Source organism: Ursus americanus, chromosome 3 (genome assembly GCF_024610735.1).
Source record: "Ursus americanus isolate L20-20 chromosome 3, mUrsAme1.1.p, whole genome shotgun sequence".
Lineage (NCBI taxonomy): Eukaryota > Metazoa > Chordata > Mammalia > Carnivora > Ursidae > Ursus > Ursus americanus.
In genome coordinates, this window is record NC_142129.1 from 94,326,845 (window position 1) to 94,345,772 (window position 18,928).

General features: G+C 61.3%; 1 protein-coding gene across 1 annotated transcript in view; it reads left to right on the forward strand.

The window, feature by feature from the left end:
- Positions 1-18,928, forward strand: part of ADCY1 (adenylate cyclase 1) — a 117,249-nt gene that overhangs the window by 48,340 nt on the left and 49,981 nt on the right. The window contains exons 5-8 of the mRNA XM_045793578.2: positions 4,799-4,926; positions 10,949-11,107; positions 12,340-12,481; positions 13,450-13,605. Coding sequence (XP_045649534.1) covers positions 4,799-4,926; positions 10,949-11,107; positions 12,340-12,481; positions 13,450-13,605 — 585 coding nt within the window. The remainder of the gene's footprint in view (positions 1-4,798; positions 4,927-10,948; positions 11,108-12,339; positions 12,482-13,449; positions 13,606-18,928) is intronic.

Sequence of the window (18,928 nt, forward strand, 5' to 3'; positions counted from 1 at the left end):
CTCCTGGTCCTAGATGTCACTGCACCTTGCGCTTGCAGCCTCGGCCCCCAGCCCTTCCCTTGAGCATGACTGGCCACCATGACGCTTTTGTCACCCACCCAGTGGACTACAGGCGTGGCGGCTCTGAACCCATGTGGGCTGCATCACCTGCTTTTCACGTCAGGTGCCCTCCCCTCAGCGGCCTTGTTCCAGGCAGGATACATGTCTGGGTGTAATTTATGGAGGGCATTGACCTCTGGCTCAGAGCTGATGCCATCTGTCACAACTCCCCAGTCCCTGAGAGGATGGGCACAGCAGGGTGTGCGGGAGGCAGAGGGGCTGGGGGAGCGTCGCCGGGGCTTTCTCGGGGTTTCTATGGAGGAGAAGGCGAGGTAGGAGAGGGGTTAGTCTGGGGGACACAGACCCTGGGCTCTGGGTGTCCCCTGTCCTGGCACCTGGCCTGGGCGGCAGGGTGGGGTCACAGCTGGGTGTGAGGGTAGAGAGAGGACGTGTGGCTGTGGGCTCTGGACCCTTGGGGTTGGCGGAGTAGGAACAAACAGGACCTAGTCAGCAAGGCCCCCAGATGCCTGTCAGGACACAGACAACAGGAAACGGGAAACATGCACGTCGAACCCTTCGGAGTGGCTCCCGCCTGCCATCTCCCCTGATGACCAGGCCACCAGAGCTGGGGCTCAGGTCCCGGGGTTCTTCCTGCATCTTAGGGAGCCTTCCGGAAGTGCCCGTGGTCTCCCTCTTCCTGCCCCGGCGTGCCCAACGCTGGCTCCCACCCGGGTGCAGTGTGGCTCACGGTTCCCGTGGTTCCCGTGTGTGATCTACCTGCCACCTGCTTCCCATCACGTCACACCCGGTGCCGCGGCAGCTGCCCTGAAAGTGGGGCCGCTTGGCACTTCACTGGGGTGAGCGTTTCCTGTCATTTTTCCGGCCCTTATTCGCTCATGATTCTCTAAACGGAAGAATGTTCCCATATCTGCTGATTGGTGATCTTCAAAAACTGTAAGTGCTTGGCTCTTGTCACTGATCTGTTTTCCAAATAAGGCATCCGTGCCCTAGAACCTGCCAGAGGGCGAGTGGGGAGCTCCTTCCGCCCTGGTCCTCTGTTCTGGGTGTTACTGGGATTTGTGGACTCTGGTGTGTGTGGACACATTCCATCCGTTCCTGTTTCTGACGCTCACGCCTCCCGTCCGCGGGCGCCCGTGCTGGTGCGTCCTGCCTCCTTTGGACAAGACTGTCCCCCGGCCCGTATCCAGGGACAGCCTCACGCAGACGCTGCTTCTCCGGGAGCCCGGCTTCCTTCCAGCGCGAATGGTTTTCCAGCTCGTACTCTGGCATCGCAGGACACAGGGATGGGGGTGTTTTTTAGAAGAGTAATGACAAATTCTGAGTTTGTGTGGGCATTCCCAAGTCACCGACTAACTTCACTCCTTCGATTTTCATTCCCGTGTCTCCCCTCCCCGGAGGCTGGAAGTCCTGCCGATGGTCATGCCATCATGTGTTTATACACTGTCGGTTCAGAAGAACGTTGCCAGCGCAACAAGACTGCGGCGTGTGGTTTCGGATTCGTATAGCGTTTCTTCGTTTTGTCCATGGCTGACATCCCACTGGACACACGGTCACGTCCCCTGGAATAATTACCTGTGTGGTCACGCTCCCGACGCGGTCACCTGAGGCTTATTATTTCGGTTTTCGGGCATTGCTGTTTTCAATTTAATTTTTTTATAAAGATTTATTTATGTCTTTGAGAGAGAGGGAGAGGAAGAGAGAGAATCTCAAGCGGACTCCCCACTGAGCACGGAGCCCAATGCAGGGCTTGAACTCATGGCCCTGAGATCATGACCTGAACTGAAATCAGGAGTGGGATGCTCAACTGACGGAGCCACCCAGGCGCCCCTCAATTTAATTTTTTTAAGTGTGTAAAATATTTGCACGGCTCGATTCCTTAGTGTAGACCCGAGACCAGGTGGTGGAGGGAGGGCAGCCCTGCGCATGCGGTCTGGCTTCACGCTGCCTGGGGGGCTGCCCCTCGGTGCTTTCTCAGTCCCGGGCACCAGGAGTGGACACGCACGGGTGACTGTCTGCTGCCGGGAAGTGCCCGCGATGGGCACAGTGCCTGCTCGGGCCTGTCTGGAGCTGCAGAGTTGGCCTCGCTGCAGGACAGACGTCTTCTCCTGGGTGGTCCCTCCCAGCGCATGGAGGCTCTGAGACAACAGCACCCCCATCTTACCCAGGGGCCGGCACAGAAGGGCCGGACGAAGGGAGCCGTGTGCGATGCTTTAAGTGGAATGGAAATCAAAGGAATGGTGATCCGTGCTCCTTCCCGGCGATAGCCACTGCTTACGTCCCTCCGAGGCCCCCCCCCGCAGCCCGTGCAGCAGGGCCGGCAGGTCAGAGCTTGTCCTCAAGCCTCAGACCACACCTGGCAGGCTCAGCGTGAGGCCTTCCCACCTGGATCTTCTTGCCGTCCCTCTGGTGCCACCAGCCACTCCGTCCCCCAGCCTGGGGGGAGGGACAGTTTGGATACTGTGGGCGGAGGTCTCAGGAGCAGCTGTCCATTCTTTGTGAAGGCCTGGGCTCAGCTCCAGGGCTGGCGTTCAGGAACCACTGGGAAGATTTTAAATTGAAACACACCAGACTCAATGCAAACACCTCTTTTGGTCTCTCAATCTTGCTAATGACAGCCAGGACATTTGCGATTAGAAGGACAAGATGAAGTGTTAGCCACTTACTGCCCCAGTCCACTGTGGGCTGTGTCCCTGGCCTGGCCCTGCAGCGGGCCAGCGAGGAGGGGCCGAGGCTTTGCGCTGGGGGTTGGTCACCAAGGACACATCTGCCGCTGACAGGCTGTAATCAGGAGGCTGTGGCCCCTGGATGCTACCTGCTAAGTGGTTTGTCTCCCTGCCCTCACTTGGAGATTGGCCGTGCAGGGCAGTAATGGTCACACCCAGGGCTCCCAGGGGGCACCTCCCCGCCTTCCTGCCGCTCACACGAACCTGATCACTGGGAGGACGTCCTGACAGCCAAGAGAGGAGCGAGGCTTGGCAGCGGCCCCTGGTGTTATCCCTGGGCCTGGGGATGGGGGAGATTGGGAGAGGGGCTCCCTGTCCCTGGCCTGCTCTGAGTGTTGGGGGACGGTGGCGATGGGGACAGTGTCAGGAAAGAACCCAGTGTTGCCTGCCGGCCTGGAGGCTTGGTCAGTATGGCCAGAGAAGGCTGGCTGGCTTAGTCCCAGGTCCTCAGCTCTGCAGGGAGGACATCTGCATCCGGCCATCTGGTTCTGGGACCCCCTGATGTCATCATAGGACAGGTCGCCCCCAGCATGTCCTTCTCATGGGACACCGGGCAAACCCCCTTCCGCAGACGGGGAGGCTGGTGTCCAAACAGTTAAGTGGTTGGATGTGGTCACTCGGAGGCTGAATGGTCAGACCTGGACCTCCCTGCGGCCAGCTCACAGTCTGTGGGGGGACCCCGAGGGCTCCGCCTGCTGAGGGAGGCCTGGGGCTGCGTGGGCCCCTGGTCCTCTGATGCGCGGCCACAGCCCTGGGTGTGTGTGAGCGTGCAGGAAGCGGGAGCTGAGAGTTCTCACTGTGAATTCTCAGGTTAACGTGTCGCATTGGAGGAAACGCGCAGGAGTGAGGTCTTCTGTGACTGATGGAGAGCAGGATGGGACAGGAGCTGTGGACGTGCTCTCAGAGTGGGGGCTGTGGGGCAGGACATCTCGGGGCCTGTGAGCTGCTACTCACCCGGGACGTGCTGGCGAGGCCGGCCCCTCGCAGACACACGGGCCCAGGGCCCACGGGACACACGCAACGTGGAAACAAGCTAGGCTTCTCACTGGGTGTGTTTGCTCTGGGAAACATCATAAGTTTTCATAAAATTTGCTGCTTGCGTTGACGTGTAGCGGATTTGCTCTCACCTTTGCGTTAATGCGTTTTGAAGAATGTCTCAGCTGTATCTTGTGGTGAACGTCCAGGGGCAGGACCTGCTCACGGGAGAGAGTTTTGTGAGGCCGTCTGCTATTTTAGGGGTGTAAAGGGGAGCTGTACGGAAGCGTCTGAGAAGTAAAACCGCAGTCACAGACGTAATCACAGCTGAGACCAATGGGCTAACGCACGATAGCGCTGGGAAGTCCCTCCCCAGCGGGACGGCGAGGTGGGTGTGGACACCCTTACTGACGTAAGTGCCAGAGTGGACATTCTGGGTGTCCCTGTGGTGGCGAGGTCAGGGTGCAGACCCTGGCGGTCCCCTTGGGGCTCAGGCCCTGGCAGGTAATTCTTTGGTGACCACTGCCCACATGCCCCATGGACCTCGACCTCAGGGACACTCAGGTGCGTGCACCTGTCTGTCTGGGGCTGGTGTGTGTGTGTGTGTGTGGGGGTCTGACAAAATGCACAGGGTCCATCACGTGGCTGTCTGAGACAGTGGTCAGGAGGGGTGCTGTGCTGGGCCCTCCCGGGAGAGAGAACGTCCCCGGGAAAGGAGCTGACTCTGGACTTGGGGCAGTTTCCCAAACTTGAATGATCTCTGGGTTTGGCCAGGTGGGCTGAGGGACAGGCAGGGTGGACCCCTGCATGGGAACAGACCTGAGTGCAGGTGTGGGGGTTTGTGGGTGCCCCGGGTGACCCTAATCACAGCCCATTCTGAGGCTTCCCTGGCCTTGGAGGGGGTCCCCTGGGCGGGGCTATGGGGCCAGGTACCTATGGTGCTGCCTGTTCCATGGTCACTGGCTCTGTGGTGGCGAAGGTGCAGGTGCCCAGGCCCCAGGCGCGTCACTAGCGTGCGATTTGTTTTCTTGGCCCCCCAGGAGAACCACTGTCGCCGGATCAAGATCCTTGGGGACTGCTATTACTGCGTGTCTGGCCTCACCCAGCCCAAGACCGACCACGCCCACTGCTGCGTGGAGATGGGTCTGGACATGATCGACACCATCACGTGAGTGCCCCACGGGGACCGGTCCACCTCGCACCCCCACAGGCCCCGCAGGCATGCACTGTACTGGCCGGTCTGTCCCGAGGGGCTGTCTGTCCCCAGGCTGCGGAGAGCCAGGCTGCATGGTGAGGCATGGGTGGGGGAGCTCCTGCCTGAGCTGGGTGCTTCTGAGACCCTCTCCTCTGTAATTTGCTGGCACGGCATTTCTTCATCCGTGGCCATCCCGGGTGTGGTCAGGGAATGCATCAGTGGTGCAGGAAGAAATCAGCTTCATAGCTTAGGCAGACAAGACATCCAGGGAGTTAGCCGGGGAGGGGGCTGGCTCAAATCCAGCCTAATTCCACTGAAAGGAGCCGCGCGCGCTCATCTTGACACGCAGAGGTGTTCGGGGGCTCTCTGCTGAGGGAGCTCAGAGGGAGCAGGTGCGCATCCCGGGAGCACCGTGGGCCCACTGCACCCACTTCTGAGCTGGCCTTGTCTCGTCCCGTCAGAGAGCGGCATGAAGAATTAGGGACCCTCCATCGGGGCCGGGAAGGGGGGCGCTGGGAGGTTGAGCTGGTGGACAGAGCACCCACATGCCCACATCTCAGCAGCATGGAGGGGTGGGTGCGGTCCAGCCAGACAGGGTTCACAGGGACTGGTGTAGACGTCCACACTCGGAGCCGAGAAGTGGTAGCACCACTGTTGTAGGAGGAACACGGAAGAACAGAGAGAGAGAGAAATGCAAATGAGGAGGCTGAGAGGTGGGGCTGGCCTCACAGATGGGCCCCTGCAGGTGGGGTGTGGAGGCGTCCAGGAGCGGGGCGGCACCCTCACCAGCGCTTCCCGGGGACGGTGAGTGCGGGGCCTTGCCTGGGGAGTGGGTTCCCGTGCCAGTGGTGGCCGGTCAGAACCCAGTGCTGGGTCGGGGGCAGAAGAGGCCCTGGTGACTCTGTGGTGCGTCGAAACCCTGGAGCCCCCGCTCCCGAGGAGGAAGCCCAGCAGCAGGGCAGGTGGGTGGGGACCAGGGACGAAGCAGAGGTGCGTCCTGCAGAGGACGTGGAGGCTCGAAGGCGTCTTCTGTTCTCTGAGAGGGTGTCCTGTCGTGTCACCTGTCCCGTCACACCGATCAGACCACAGCGCGCCACCTGTCACGAATGCACCGTGCGTTCACGTCCTTTGTCACGGTGTATGCTGTACGTTCTGTCACGTGTCACTTCTTGCGTCACGTGGGACGGTCCTATGTCACATGTAGTCCCGCTGACCACCTGTCACATCACGTCGTGTGTCGTGTCCTGTCTCGTTCCTGGACCTTCTGCGCTAGAGTGAGGTCGCGTGCATGGAGGTGCAGGGAGGCAGGTGTCAGTCCCTCCGACCGGGAGCGTCTGTGGAGCACCGGCTCCGTGCAGGCGCAGAAGCAGGTCAGGGTTGCGCGGTGCGTGGAGAAGTGCGTGTGTCCCCCTGCGCCCCGGCCGGCTGCTGCAGATGGCCCATGGGGTTGAGCAAGATGGCCTCGTGCCCCTGAAGGTGGGTGATGCCGGTGGCCCCTGCTGGGGTCCTCCTGGGGGGGCCTGGTTCCCCTGAAGCCTGCCCCCCCACGGTCTCCCCACCTGGAGGGGCCCCTAGATGTGCACTTGGTTGCTCATGCGGGGCTCCAGCCTCACCCAGTGCAGCCCCGCCCGTCACTCCCCTGCCATCTCGCGGGCTGCATTTCAGCAGACTCGGAGGTGTTTCTGGGGGCGTCCCCCTGCCTGCCCCTGACTGGGAATTCTGCACCTGCCCTTGGGTTTCCGCTGTGTGGAGAGGTGGACCTGCCCGCCTTTCTCAGCTCCCTGCTCCGTTTGCTTTGGTACATGGGGTCCCCTTGGCTGTGTCTCCTGGCCTTTTAGCCATGAGCTCCCGGTCCTGGGGTCCTGCTGAGCCCTGAGACCAGGTCTTACCATTGGAGGCCGTCCACCCGAGGCTGGAGGGCATTTTGAGTGACCTCCAGAGGCTGCCCTCCGCATCAGCTCCAGATCCCCAGAGGATTCTGGGGCCTCAGGCCTGAGTCTCTGACTTGACAAACTGGGAGGCCCTCCTGGGCCTCGTCCCTGGCTCTGGACCACAATGAAGGCCACTAGAGCCACAGATTGGAGGTCACCCCTGCCCAAGATGAGCCCTCTTCTTCTTCTCTCTTTTGGGTGCCACAAAGCAGGGCGCTGCCAGTGTGCGTCAGCCGCGTGGCTGGGCTTCAGGCAAGGACCACGTCCTGGGGAGGGTCACTCTTGGCTGCTAGTGGCCTCACCCGCCACACTGTCCCCACTGACGCAGGAACACGTGCAGGACAGAATTTGTTTATTTGTTTTTGACTGGAACTTTAGAAACATGAGATTTCCCTGAGAAGAAAGGAGGACCAGGGCCCTGGCCTGGGCCCATCAGTCTTGCCCTTGCGCTCTCTGAAGGACTGCCATCCCCGTGAGGCCCCGATATGGCCCTGGGTGGCTGTGGCGAGCTGTGGGTGACCCACAGCTTGCAGACGCCCCTGCCAGTCCATAGCGGTCTGCTCCATATGGCGGTCCTCTGAGTGGACGGGGAGAGCTACAGCAGGGGGATGGTTGGGCCACTTCATGCAGGCCCCGTGTGCGGTTTCGGGGTGCTCAGGATCAGGGGGATGCTGCTCATTTGCCCCGAGGGTGAGGCCTCGCCGGCCGCACATCCAGTAGGCTTGCTCACTGGGCAAACACGATAGCCCCCCCAAGTGCGTGCTCGGGACGGGCCTCTGAGGGGCCGGGCGTTTGCTGCCGCTGGACAGAGAGGAGCTGAGGATGGTAATGGTGAGGGAAGGAAACTCCTCAGGGACAGGCGTGTGCAGGCCCCGGCTGCCTGGGTTCTGACCTCTCCTGAGGCACGTGTTCCCGGTCCAGTGGGCGGGGAAGGATCTTGTGTTCCCCTTGGTGTGTCGCTGTGGGCATAACGGGCGGGAAGGTTTACAGGCTCTGTGTTGAGGACAGCACAAGGGTGCCGACGTGGAAGCGAAGGCCCGGGGCTCCCATCCCGACAGTGGGCACGGCTTGCGGGGCTGGGGGCTCTCCCAGCGGGTCTCCAGCTGCTGGAGCTCCGATTCCCCCACTCCGCAGGGACGGGGCCGCTCAGCACAGGGTGCAAGTGGCTCCTTGGCTCCAAACCGTTAGGATTCTATGCATTTCCAGCAGCGAGAGCCTCGTCTGTCACAGGGCTCAGCGAATCGCGCATCAGGGCGGCAAGCGTGCGGGGCGAGGTCTGGGTGTTTGGTTGGCTGTATGGGATCAGGGGAAGTAAACGGCATGTGCTCTGCCCTCTGAGACCCACCCTTGAGCTGGCGAGGCTGCTGTGGTCGTCGGCAAACCCTGACGCAGCCAGGCCAGAGCAGGGATGGTCCAGGGCGGGAGGCTGTGTCCCATGGCTCAGGGGGCCCTCCTCCTGCCTCCTGTGTTCTCGGCACACGTGTCTCGGTGAGACCGTCCCCGACGCGCTGTTTATTGAGAAGCGAGTGTCCAGGTAACTGCGAATCTGCTGACACCAGGATTCAGATGTTTGAGGCAGAACGTTCTGGAAGAGGTGAGAGTGTGCGGGCTGCAGGATTTGGTCCCCATGCCCTTTGCCCCGTCCTCGCTGCCGAGGCAGAAATGCTATAATGTGCAGAAACACCGTTTGCGGTTTTTCCTGTTCACATTTCTCTGTGTTCCTTTCCTTTCGCAAATTTCAAAAACTAAAAGAAAAAACCTAAAATTTTAACCTTATTTTGTTTGTTTCAGCGCCTCTCACTAGAGGTTGGCACATGACTGAGAAAAGGTAAAATTGAGAGAAAATCCGTTCGACTCATGTAGGAGTCAGTAGGTGTCAAGGACACGCCCACAGTCAGACTCCTGAGTAACTTTTGCCGTAACCCCGTGACATGCAGAATCCCGGACTTGCACCGGGGGCCCTGGACCCGACGTGAAACACTCCAGTGCTGGGGGCTAGGCCCTCGGTGGACACAGGGGGCAGCGCTGGGCTCCCAATGGGCCCAGTACGGCTTTGCGTGGGGGCGGGGCGAGAGGGGTTCCAGTGAGGGGAATGGGCATCCGAAGGCCCGGTGAGGGGACCCCAGCAGCTCCGTGGAGCAGGGTCCAAGGCAGCAGGGACTGCTCGGGCCGTCCTGCAATCTGGGGTCCTCGAGGACGGTCTCCTAGTGTTTCTGCACCTGCGTCTGCCAGAACGGGTTAGCGGTCCGCGGGCTGTGGCCTTGAGCCTGGAGACATCGGGGTAGCTGGTCGGGGTAGCTGGGCTGCTGTCAGAGCCCACTAGCACTCATTCAGCCTCACCCTGGATTGCACATGGGGAAACAGAGACCCGGCGAGGGCAGAGGTTGGCACGGTCACATTGCTGGGCTGATGGGACTTCCCTAGCAATCGGGCTGCCCTGCTCATGTGCGCTCCCCACACGGAGTGGCCGCCTTTGCCCATTTGAGGTTCTGAGAGCCAAAGCCTCTGGACGCTCTCCTCGCCAGCCGCTAAGTCCCGTGTCCTGTCCGTATGTTTCAGACAGAAGACCCCGAGCTCTTTATTTCATCATTGAGGCCCCTTGTCTTCTTTTAGGGTTTCTAATTCAGATGTTTTAAGGGACCTGGGCACCTCCGAGTCTCTGGTCATTTGGGCCAGCCTGCCCAGCAGTCATGGTGTGGACAGGAGCAGTTTCTGACGGACCCTGTCATACCCGCACCAGTGATGGGCCCTCGGGGATGAGCGTGAGGATCCGGGAGGGCTTTCTGGAGGCTGCATCTCAGCTGGGCCAAGTCATATTAGGCATAAGGCAGGCACACACGAATCAACCCCAAGTTTTAAAGTAGGAGGGAGATTTGTCACTGAGCTCACGGACTGCCTGCTATACTGGGCAGGGTTGGGGGTCTGCACATGGCTGGGCTGCAGGACACGTTATGCTGGGAGGGGGCAGAGGACAGTTTGTCTGGCAGGCCGGCCCCAGGGTGGAGACCCAGCAGTCCTGTGTGTCCGATGATTCCTGGTCTCCCTTCCCCCTCGTGACAGACCTCCTAACCACAGGGCCACTGTGTCCTGGGCCGTGGCTCAGGCTCCTGGCCCTTTGTGGTTGGGCTTTGGTGCTGATGGGGATCGGAGGGGACACACCTGCCGTGGGGGCCACCTGCGGACAGGTGGGCATCACATGACCCAGTGCTCCCTCCCATGAGGCCTCCTTGCACTCCTGTCCCTCGGAGCCTACGATCGCCCCTGTTGCTTCCTCGAGGGCTTGCTTTAGAGTTTTCCGTAATAATGTAACTTCTGCCTGTTGGGGAAGAGTGGAAAACACAGGAAGACGGCGTCGGAGGGCCTCAGCATGGCCGCCGTGTGTCCCATTTGGTCTGACGTAGTGCACTGTGTGTGTCTGACTGTGGCGGTGCGTCCTGGAGCTGGGGAAACTGTGCGTGGCCCCCCCTTGGGCGCCCCCATGTGACCACTCGCGTGGAGCTGCCTGCCGTGGGCAGCGTCCCCTGGGTGCCGCAGGGACTCGTGCTGGCCTGTGTTCCCCAGCTGGGGGCGACTTGGCCACCTGGACCCACGGCTTGGTTTGGGCATCCACGTTTGTCATCCTGTAAAGTCTACTTGAGGGTCAGGCCAGGTCTGGAGCTCGGGGTAAAACCCTGGCCGTTCCCCAGGGCCCTTGGGCCATGGAGACTGTCAGATGGTCCTGGTGGGTCGTCACACCGGCCTCTGGCCATCAAGCAGGCATGAGCCCCCCTCCCGGGTCAGTGGGACACAGAGTGGATTGGAGGTTGCAGGCTCATGTCCCCCTGGGGGCTGCCCTGGGTGGGGAGGGGCAAGGGGGCGACGTGGTCACGGCGTGAGATGCTCAGTGGCTGGGGAGCTGGGGGGCCTGGCCTGGAGCAGCCCTGGGCACCTGGGGCCACACTCAGGAATCAGGCTGACTAGGTCAGGAGACCCCCGTGCTCCCGCCTGTCCAGGCTCCCCTGCATGTGCGAGCTCGCGGGTGTGGATGAGGGCCCAGCCCCACGCCCGTGACATGTCCGTTGCAGGTCGGTGGCAGAGGCCACGGAGGTGGATCTGAACATGCGTGTGGGGCTGCACACCGGCCGGGTCCTCTGCGGGGTCCTCGGCCTGCGCAAGTGGCAGTATGACGTGTGGTCCAATGACGTGACCCTGGCCAATGTAATGGAGGCCGCTGGCCTGCCCGGGTGAGTCGGGGCGAGGTGGTGCACTCTGGGGTCCAGAGGACAGCGTGGGAGGGGCCTGTGCCACTTCCCCAAACTCATGTGCACGGGCCAGGCTATGTCCAAGCAGATGAGACCGGGTCCTGAGCAAACTCCGCCTGCCCCGGGTGCCCCAGGGGAGCCGCGGTGGGAGTCACCTGCATCTTCCCCCATTCCAGACCTGCGTCCCCTTCCCCTGCCATCTGGGACCGTCACAGGCATAGCTGGACCTCCGGTGCCGCAGGACTGAGAGGCAGTGGACGCTGGGCATCCCCTTCCCCTGCCATCTGTGTCCGGGGAAGGGGCTTGGGGGGCTGTGTCTGGGCTGGCCAGGCCGCGCCTCGGCTGGGACCCGCGGTGGTGTCCACTCCTGCCATGTACTTGCACCTGACACCCTTGCTCTGTCCCAGAGCCTAGACTGTTCTGCCCTGAGCGTGGTTGCTGACATTTCCGGGACCCTGGAGGCCCCTCTGCTCTGCGACTGGGTGTGCCTCCCATCCCTGTTGCGGGCGGAGGACCCCGAACACAGGAGCACCTGCCCTGGCATCTCCAGAGAGCCCTGGTGCTGGGGTGTCCCTTTGCAGTTCAGGGTCAGGCTGGCAGGTGATTATGTCCCAGGAGCCCGGAGGCCAGTGGTGGCGGGGGGCTCTTGCAACGCTCGAGTGCCCGGTTTTTCCTGCAGGAAATTGAGGGGACTCAGTGGTGTGGGGACTCTGGGCTTGCAGGAGCTGCTCTGCACGCTGGGGTGTTGCTTTTGGCCCCCAGACCTCAGCGCTCTGGTGTCTGGGAGGAGCGGGAGCTGCTGGGTTCTGGGGGCCGCTGTGGATCTCAGGCTCGCAGCTCTGCTCAGAGAGGCCAACTGACGGTTTCTCCTTCCGTCACCAGGAAATGCACTGGGGTGAGCACGAGTGCCGCCCCACCTCATGTGGACGCAGTGTGACTGCCTGGGGGTCTTGGGGACACACTCGCTTTTCCCCTCACGCCACTGCCTCCCTTCCGCTCCTGCCAATGCTGGGCCCCTCTGCCGGCCCGTACCCAGATCCGAGCTCTCCCCCGTAGCTCCCCCCTTGCTGGGCTCCCTCCCCCTCTTCTTCCCAGGTGACCGGTGCTGCCCGGTGACACAGGGAGCCTGAGTGCTCCTCCTGGACCTGCCTGTGGGGAGGGACGCCTTTGCTGCAGCCGCAGGCCCTGGGCACGGCTGTGCTGCTGTCTTGCAGGAAGGTCCACATCACGAAGACGACCCTGGCGTGCTTGAACGGTGACTATGAGGTGGAGCCGGGGCACGGGCACGAGAGGAACAGCTTTCTGAAAGCTCACAACATCGAGACCTTCTTCATCGTGCCGTCACATCGGCGGAAGGTGGGCTCTGGGACTGGGACTGGGACGGGGTCCCTGCTCGCCCATGCCTGCGCCAGGCCTTCGGGGTGGGCAAGCTCATGAACCCCTAGTCGGAACCCGGGTCCTCTCGGGGGCTGGGCTGTCCTGCATCCTCCCTCTCCCCTCCCCCTCTCCTGCAAACAGGTCAGGAATGGGGGTGCACCGAGCATGGAGGGGTGCTGTGCACACAGGGAGGCCTGTGACCATCGTGTGGGGGGCAGTCGAGGTCACTGTGCCCAAGGAAACTGATTTGGACATGATTAAGGGGGGCCTAGTCCTTCCAGGGCTCAGGTGAGGGGTGGAGGGCATAGGGGAGGGACTCAGGGCACAGGTGAGGGGTGCAGGGCACAGGTGGCCCCAGTACGCCTTCAGGACAAGCAGGTGGGCTATGAGGGAGAGCTTCAAGCTTCTCCATCCTGTGTGTCCGTGGATGGGGGCTGTGCAGTCACTTATGACCTGGGGACCGTGGCTGCGGGGGGCTCCGGGGCAGGACAGGCTGGGCTCAGTGAGCTCACTCCTGAGGAAGGGGAGAGAGGGCATGGCAGGTGTCAGTGGGCTTGGAGGAGGGCTGGGTGAGGGGTTGGCGCTGGATCCCGGGACAGCAAGGGTCACCCATGTGGGAGTGGAGCGTGAGGTAAGAGGGGCAGGGATGCCGGGGGTCAGTGTGTGGTGGTCCTCAGCCAGTTGCCGGCCCAGCCAGCGACGTCCAGGCTCCAGCGTCCCTCCCTGGCCTGGCCCCAAACCTTCCCACTGCTCCACCCCAGGACTGGGCCTCACTCTGGGTTTCAGAGGCCCCAGGTGTCCTGTGGACCCGGCCTGCTGGTTCCGTCCACTTCCGTTTGCCCTCCCCGTGACCTCCCTCTCCCCGTTAGGTGCCCGCTCCCAGCCCGGCGGGGCGGGGGGCAGCACGGGTCTGCTGACCGGTCTCTCCGTGCCGGCTGTCGGCACAGATCTTTCCAGGGCTGATCCTTTCGGACATAAAGCCCGCCAAGAGGATGAAGTTCAAGACCGTGTGCTACCTGCTGGTGCAGCTCATGCACTGTCGGAAGATGTTCAAGGCGGAGATCCCCTTCTCCAACGTCATGACGTGCGAGGATGACGACAAGGTGGGAGGGCCTCCCCGCCCCGGGCAGCCTGGCCCCGCGTGCTTCCTGGCCGTGTAAATGCTGTGCAGAGCTGGGCTGCTTTGGCTTTCCTGGAAAAATCTTTCTATCATATTGTGGGTTTTTTTTTTTTTTTTTTTTGCAATTTGGCATTCCATGTGTTTATGGGTAAACGCGTGCCCGGACCCCCAGCGGCTGTCTGAGCCTGCCCTCAGGACACTCATGCTCGTCTTGAGGACTGGAGCCTCAGCCATGGCCTGCGAGCCCGGGTGCCATCAGGCCGCCTATCTCCAGCCGCCTGCCCCCCCCCCCGGGCCTCCTGCTGCGCACCTGTTCTCCCTCTTTGTGGTTAAAGTCGTCCAGTCGACGGAAGGTGGCCTCCCCTGGTGGTCCCTGTCTCGTGGCCTGGCTGCCAGGATTTGCCACCTTTCCTCTTGGGTTGGTCAGAGTCGTCTTTGGATGTTCTGGTCTTCTGCTGGGTTTGGGGGGTGGTGCTGCTCTGTGGGGTTCCCAGCATCCACTTCAACCACATGCTCCTCACGTCTTGGGGGGCAGAGACCCCGGTCACCTGGGGCAGGGCGCTGTGTCCCAGGAGCCCGGGACAAGCCTGGCGCACTGCCCCTTCCCTTCCTGTGTCTTCGTGTCCTGGGCCCGAACCCAGTCTGGCTCCGTCCGTGACCAATGCCCGTTTCCTGAGACCACAAGGCTTTTTGTGGTTTGGGCTGTGAGCTCACATTTGTACGAATTTTGCTGGAAATTCTTGAAGAGCTGTGCTGACGTGGACTCTATCAAGATTGGCCTTCCCCTCGGCCAGGTACCCGGGGGGCTTCACGTGCTTGGCCAGTGGATTTTGGATGTCCCAGGCAGGCAGACGTGTGCACATGTGCTCCCGGGGGGGGGCTTCCCCTTGGTGCAGAGCTGGGTGTAAGACTGTCCCTGGTGCAGGGTCTCCCTGCGTCTCTTTTGCTGACAGGGCCACTGGGGGCGCGGGCCTCTATTAGTTTTGACCGCACTGCCCACTGTAGTCAGGCCTCGCGCTGCTGCGTTTGTCTCATGACGGATGACAGGCTCTCCAAGCTCTCCGGGTCTCAGGTGGCAGTGGCCCATCAGCCACCTGCCCGGCCTGGGTTCCCATGTCTGAATGTCCTCAGGTGACTTCCCTTTCTTATCAGCTTGCTGTGCATTTGAAAGTGTGTGTGTGTGCATGAGTGTGTGTGCATACATGAGTTATGTGCACGCGCATGCATGAGTGTGTATGCATGAGTGTGCGTATGCACGCACGTGTGTGTATGAGTGTATGTGCATGTGCATGCGTGCATGCACATGTGTGTGTGTGCATGAATGTGTGTGCACGTGCATGTGTGAACCTTTCCCTCCCTGTCGTCTGGAGTCGCTGCTGGATTCCTCACCCCCGCTCTCCTCCTCCTGCCCCTCCCGGGAGCGCAGAACCATGTGGGTTTCTTCCTGTCTCCCATGTCCTGAATGCTGGCCCAGCCCCTGACACCCCAAATCTCTGGAGTGCGGGGTGCCTCACAGGTCAGGTTCTGCCCGCTTTCAGACTCTGCTGCTTCATCTGTGTGTGCCGGGGACGGTGCTGGCCCTCCAGCCTCCCTCCTTGGGGGACACCTGCTGCCTTACGCTACACCAGGAGCCTAAGTGCAGTGTGCAGGCCTGCACCCTTGACATCGTCCCTGTCACCATGCCCGGCACCCCAGGGTCCAAGGCCGAGCCCCTTGACCGTCGTGTGGTTTCAGGGCTCCCTGTCTGCACACAGCTCCCCGACCTGAGAGGGTCTCCCGACACCCCTGGTGAGCTGTCTGCCAGTGCGTGGGACTCCTGGGCCCCAAGCTTTGGCCCCTTGTCTGGTCCCTCCCCGCCAGCCAGCACTTCCAGCCTCCATGGCCCAGGTAGTTGCCCTGCCGGGGAGACAGAGGTACAGGCAGGTAACAGGCTTCCCCTCATTGCCATCTGCCTCGTGAGTAGTGAAAATAAGCCCCAACGTGCAGGATAGCAGTGTCTGTACCATGGGAGGCCCCCAAACGGTAGAGACAGGACACTGACAAGGCCGGTGGTCCCAAAGGACGGGGAGGAGAGACACAGAGGCAGGGCCGGCCGTTGAGTGACTGTGGGGCCCTTCCGCCTGAGGGTGCTGTCCCCACCGCCCCCAGAGACCACGTCCCCTTTGGGATGAGGTCTTCCACCGGCCCTGTCTTCCACTCCTCTGCATCCAGGCCTGACTCTGGTGTGGGCGCCCTCGCATGGGGTCAGGGTGGGCCCTGCGGGTGGCACTGGGCCGGTCCGTCCTGCTGCACACCGCGTGTCATGTGTGTGGATTTAACGAAGTCGGCAAGAGGCTCTACCAGTAGTTTGGTCGCTTGTTTTTGTCTCCTGCCCATACGGCATCACAGACATTTCTCATATTAGTGTTTCTCTGATACGATCTTCATGTCACCGTGTGGATCTCCAGCCTGAGGAGAGACCGTGTCTTTATTCTATATCCGTTGATGTTTAGGTCATTTATGCTTTTTTGTTTTCTGGTCGGAGTGAATACCTCACAGGGCTGCTCTCACGAAAGGGTGTGGATGTCTGTGATCACCTCGGGTTGTGCACGTCTGTGGGTCCTGGGTCAGTGAGAGCGGGCGTACGGTCGGTGTCCACGCAGCTCCCGGTGTCATGCCCAGCGCTCCGGGTCCACGCGCACCTCTCCTGCCTGGCTCCTGCCTCTGTGTTTCCATCCTGGTCAGCAGCTTTTCCAGAATGTCATTTCTATCATTTCTGTCTGAATTTAACAAAGGTAGCTTTCCAGCTTATGTTGAAACTGATCGTGATGACTCTTTCCTCAGCTTCTTGGGTTTTCAGGTGCACGGTCATGACTTCGGCTCCTTCTCCACCTTGCATTAACTGTTACTAACGGGAGAGGCATTCTCTTTCCTTCTGGCTTCGTAGAGTTTTACCGTTAACGGTGACGCTTGGATTAGAAGCGGTCACCCACGTGAGTGAGTGTTTGCACTTTTTGAAAATGAGGAGTAGGTGCTGAATTTCAGAAATTGCATTCAGTAACTACTGAGATGACCCGTCCGGTGGTTTTCTCCCCGACTCGCATGGTTACAGGTGCACGGGACCCTCCAGTGTCTCCAGGACACTGAGTTCCTCACTGTCTGAGCCGCTGAGTCAGGATGCCCGAACCGTACACTCTGCCCGTGCTCATCTGCTGCCTTCAGCCCCGGACGGCACTGGCTCCCCTCTCTGCCGCCACGGCCACATGTGGGCCCTCTCCTGTGGCTTTCAGTTGTTGCCGGAGGGCATGTTGTGAGCCCTGCGGCCACAGGCTGTCCCTGGCAGGTCTGTGTCCGTCAGCCCTGGACGGGTCAGCTCAGGGCCCAATCGCCATCAGCTGCTCACTCCGGTGCACCCGGGCTCAGGCAGGTGCTCCCTGACCGTGGTCGGGTCTCACGCCAGGTCTGCCATCTGGTGACAGCGTGCACAGCATCAGGAAAGCCAGGCCAAGTCTGGCGTCCTTACTTCTCAGGCCTCAGCAAGGACCGTTTCGAGCGTGGGCATGGGGTCTCTCACCCAGGACTGTCCTCGACGGCTTAGCCCCAGAGCTCTGTGCCCTCAGCACCCCCTCCTCTCCTGTGTCCTACCTGTTCTCGTAAGAGGTTCTGCTCTTCCCTGCTCCCGATGGCCTGTGTCTGCAGAGCACATTAAGCCTGGAGGCATCAGCCGAGGGATTCAGCCAACGTACCCAAACTTCCAGAGTCCCGGGCGACCAGGGGGACATCGCATAGACCCTGCGATGTCACATGAGAGGGTCGTTGGCACCTTTACTACAAACACTTAACAGTTTTGAAGAGCAGAGCAGATAAAGGCCCGGGGAGAAGTGGAAATCTGCACGTCCTTCGGGACGTCCGTGAGTCCAGCCCCCGAATCTGTTGTTGAGCTCCTTCCCACAGGGGAGCCCCCAGCCTGCATGGCGCTACCAGAGAGCCCTCTGACATCGAGGTGGCTTCGCAGCTGCTTCACCGAGGCCGTGGGCACCCAGGCCTGGCCCCACCCCCCTGCGCTCTGACCTGGGTGGGGAAACCCGTCCGTTCCCGGAGTGACCAGTCATTTCTAGACAGTCACCTGTGAAGTGATCTCTTTGGGTCGGGGCCTGGGGTCCTGGGGTATCCCTGCAGTGTGCGGGTCGACCACAGGGCCCTGAGTGGGCCGGGCAGAGAGTGTAGGGAGGGGGCCCGGGGTACAGGCTGGGAGGAAGCAGCCGCCTGCTGACCGCAGCCCCAAGAGGCCAGTGCCGGGCAGGGTGAGTCTCACCACGGGCTGTCCTGAGCTTCTGCTGCGTGGGTGGGAACCACTTGTGCTCGTCTCTGCTGCTCCCCGGCTTCAGGGAGCGGGGTGTCCAAGCTGAGCCCCAGGGAGCACTCTCCTGGCCAGCCCCACCCAGACCAGGCCGTCACTGGGTCCTGCCATCCTTCCCATCCCCCAGTTCACCACCCGTGTCTTCCGGCAGCCACATCCCATGGCAGGGAAGGGCCGACTGGGAGCGGAGGGACAGTTGGGCCCCAACTCCCAGGGCACCACTTCACACATGTGTGTGTTCAGGGGTCCTGCTAGTCAGCAGTGGGTTTCATGGCATTGAAGAAAACCCCAATCGTGGCGGCTTGAACAGAAGAGAGGTTAGCTTTGTTACGTTTAAAGTAAACCCAGAGAGCAGGCAGGATGGGGCTAATGTGGTGGCTTCACAATCATCTTGAACTAGACCTCTTCTATGATGCTATTCTGGCTTGCCTGCTGTCGCCTCATGGCCCAAGATAGATGCTGGGGCTCCAGTCATTGCATCCAAGTTCCAGCTGGCAGAGAGGAGGAGGGGCAGGTGAGTACATTTCGGTCCCCAAGGCTGCTTTCCTAGGTGAGGCCTTCCTGTCCAGGCCCGTTCCTCCATGTCCCCACAAGCCCTGCCGGCCACCAGAGTGGGTCACCTCTCTTGCCTAGGGTCAGCAAGCTGAGTGGTGGCCATCAGCCTCCCAGGAGTCCACCCTGCAATCTGGCCCATCTTCCTAGCTTCTGTGAGGAGCCCGTGGCTCCCGGTGTGTCTGCCTCGCCTGGGCTCCATGTGGACTGGGGCTCCAACCCACCCTGCTGGCAGCACAGGGGGACCCATCTGCTGTCGCCACTGAGGACAGGGAGAGCCAGCTCGAGGACTCGGTCTGGGCCAGCGTGCTTCCAGCTCTTCATAAGAGCTGAACGTTCCAGGTCCTCTGAGAGCTCCCCTCGGGGGCCACCTTTGTTACAGACCAGGAAGCTGGAGCACAGAGAGGTTAAGCAG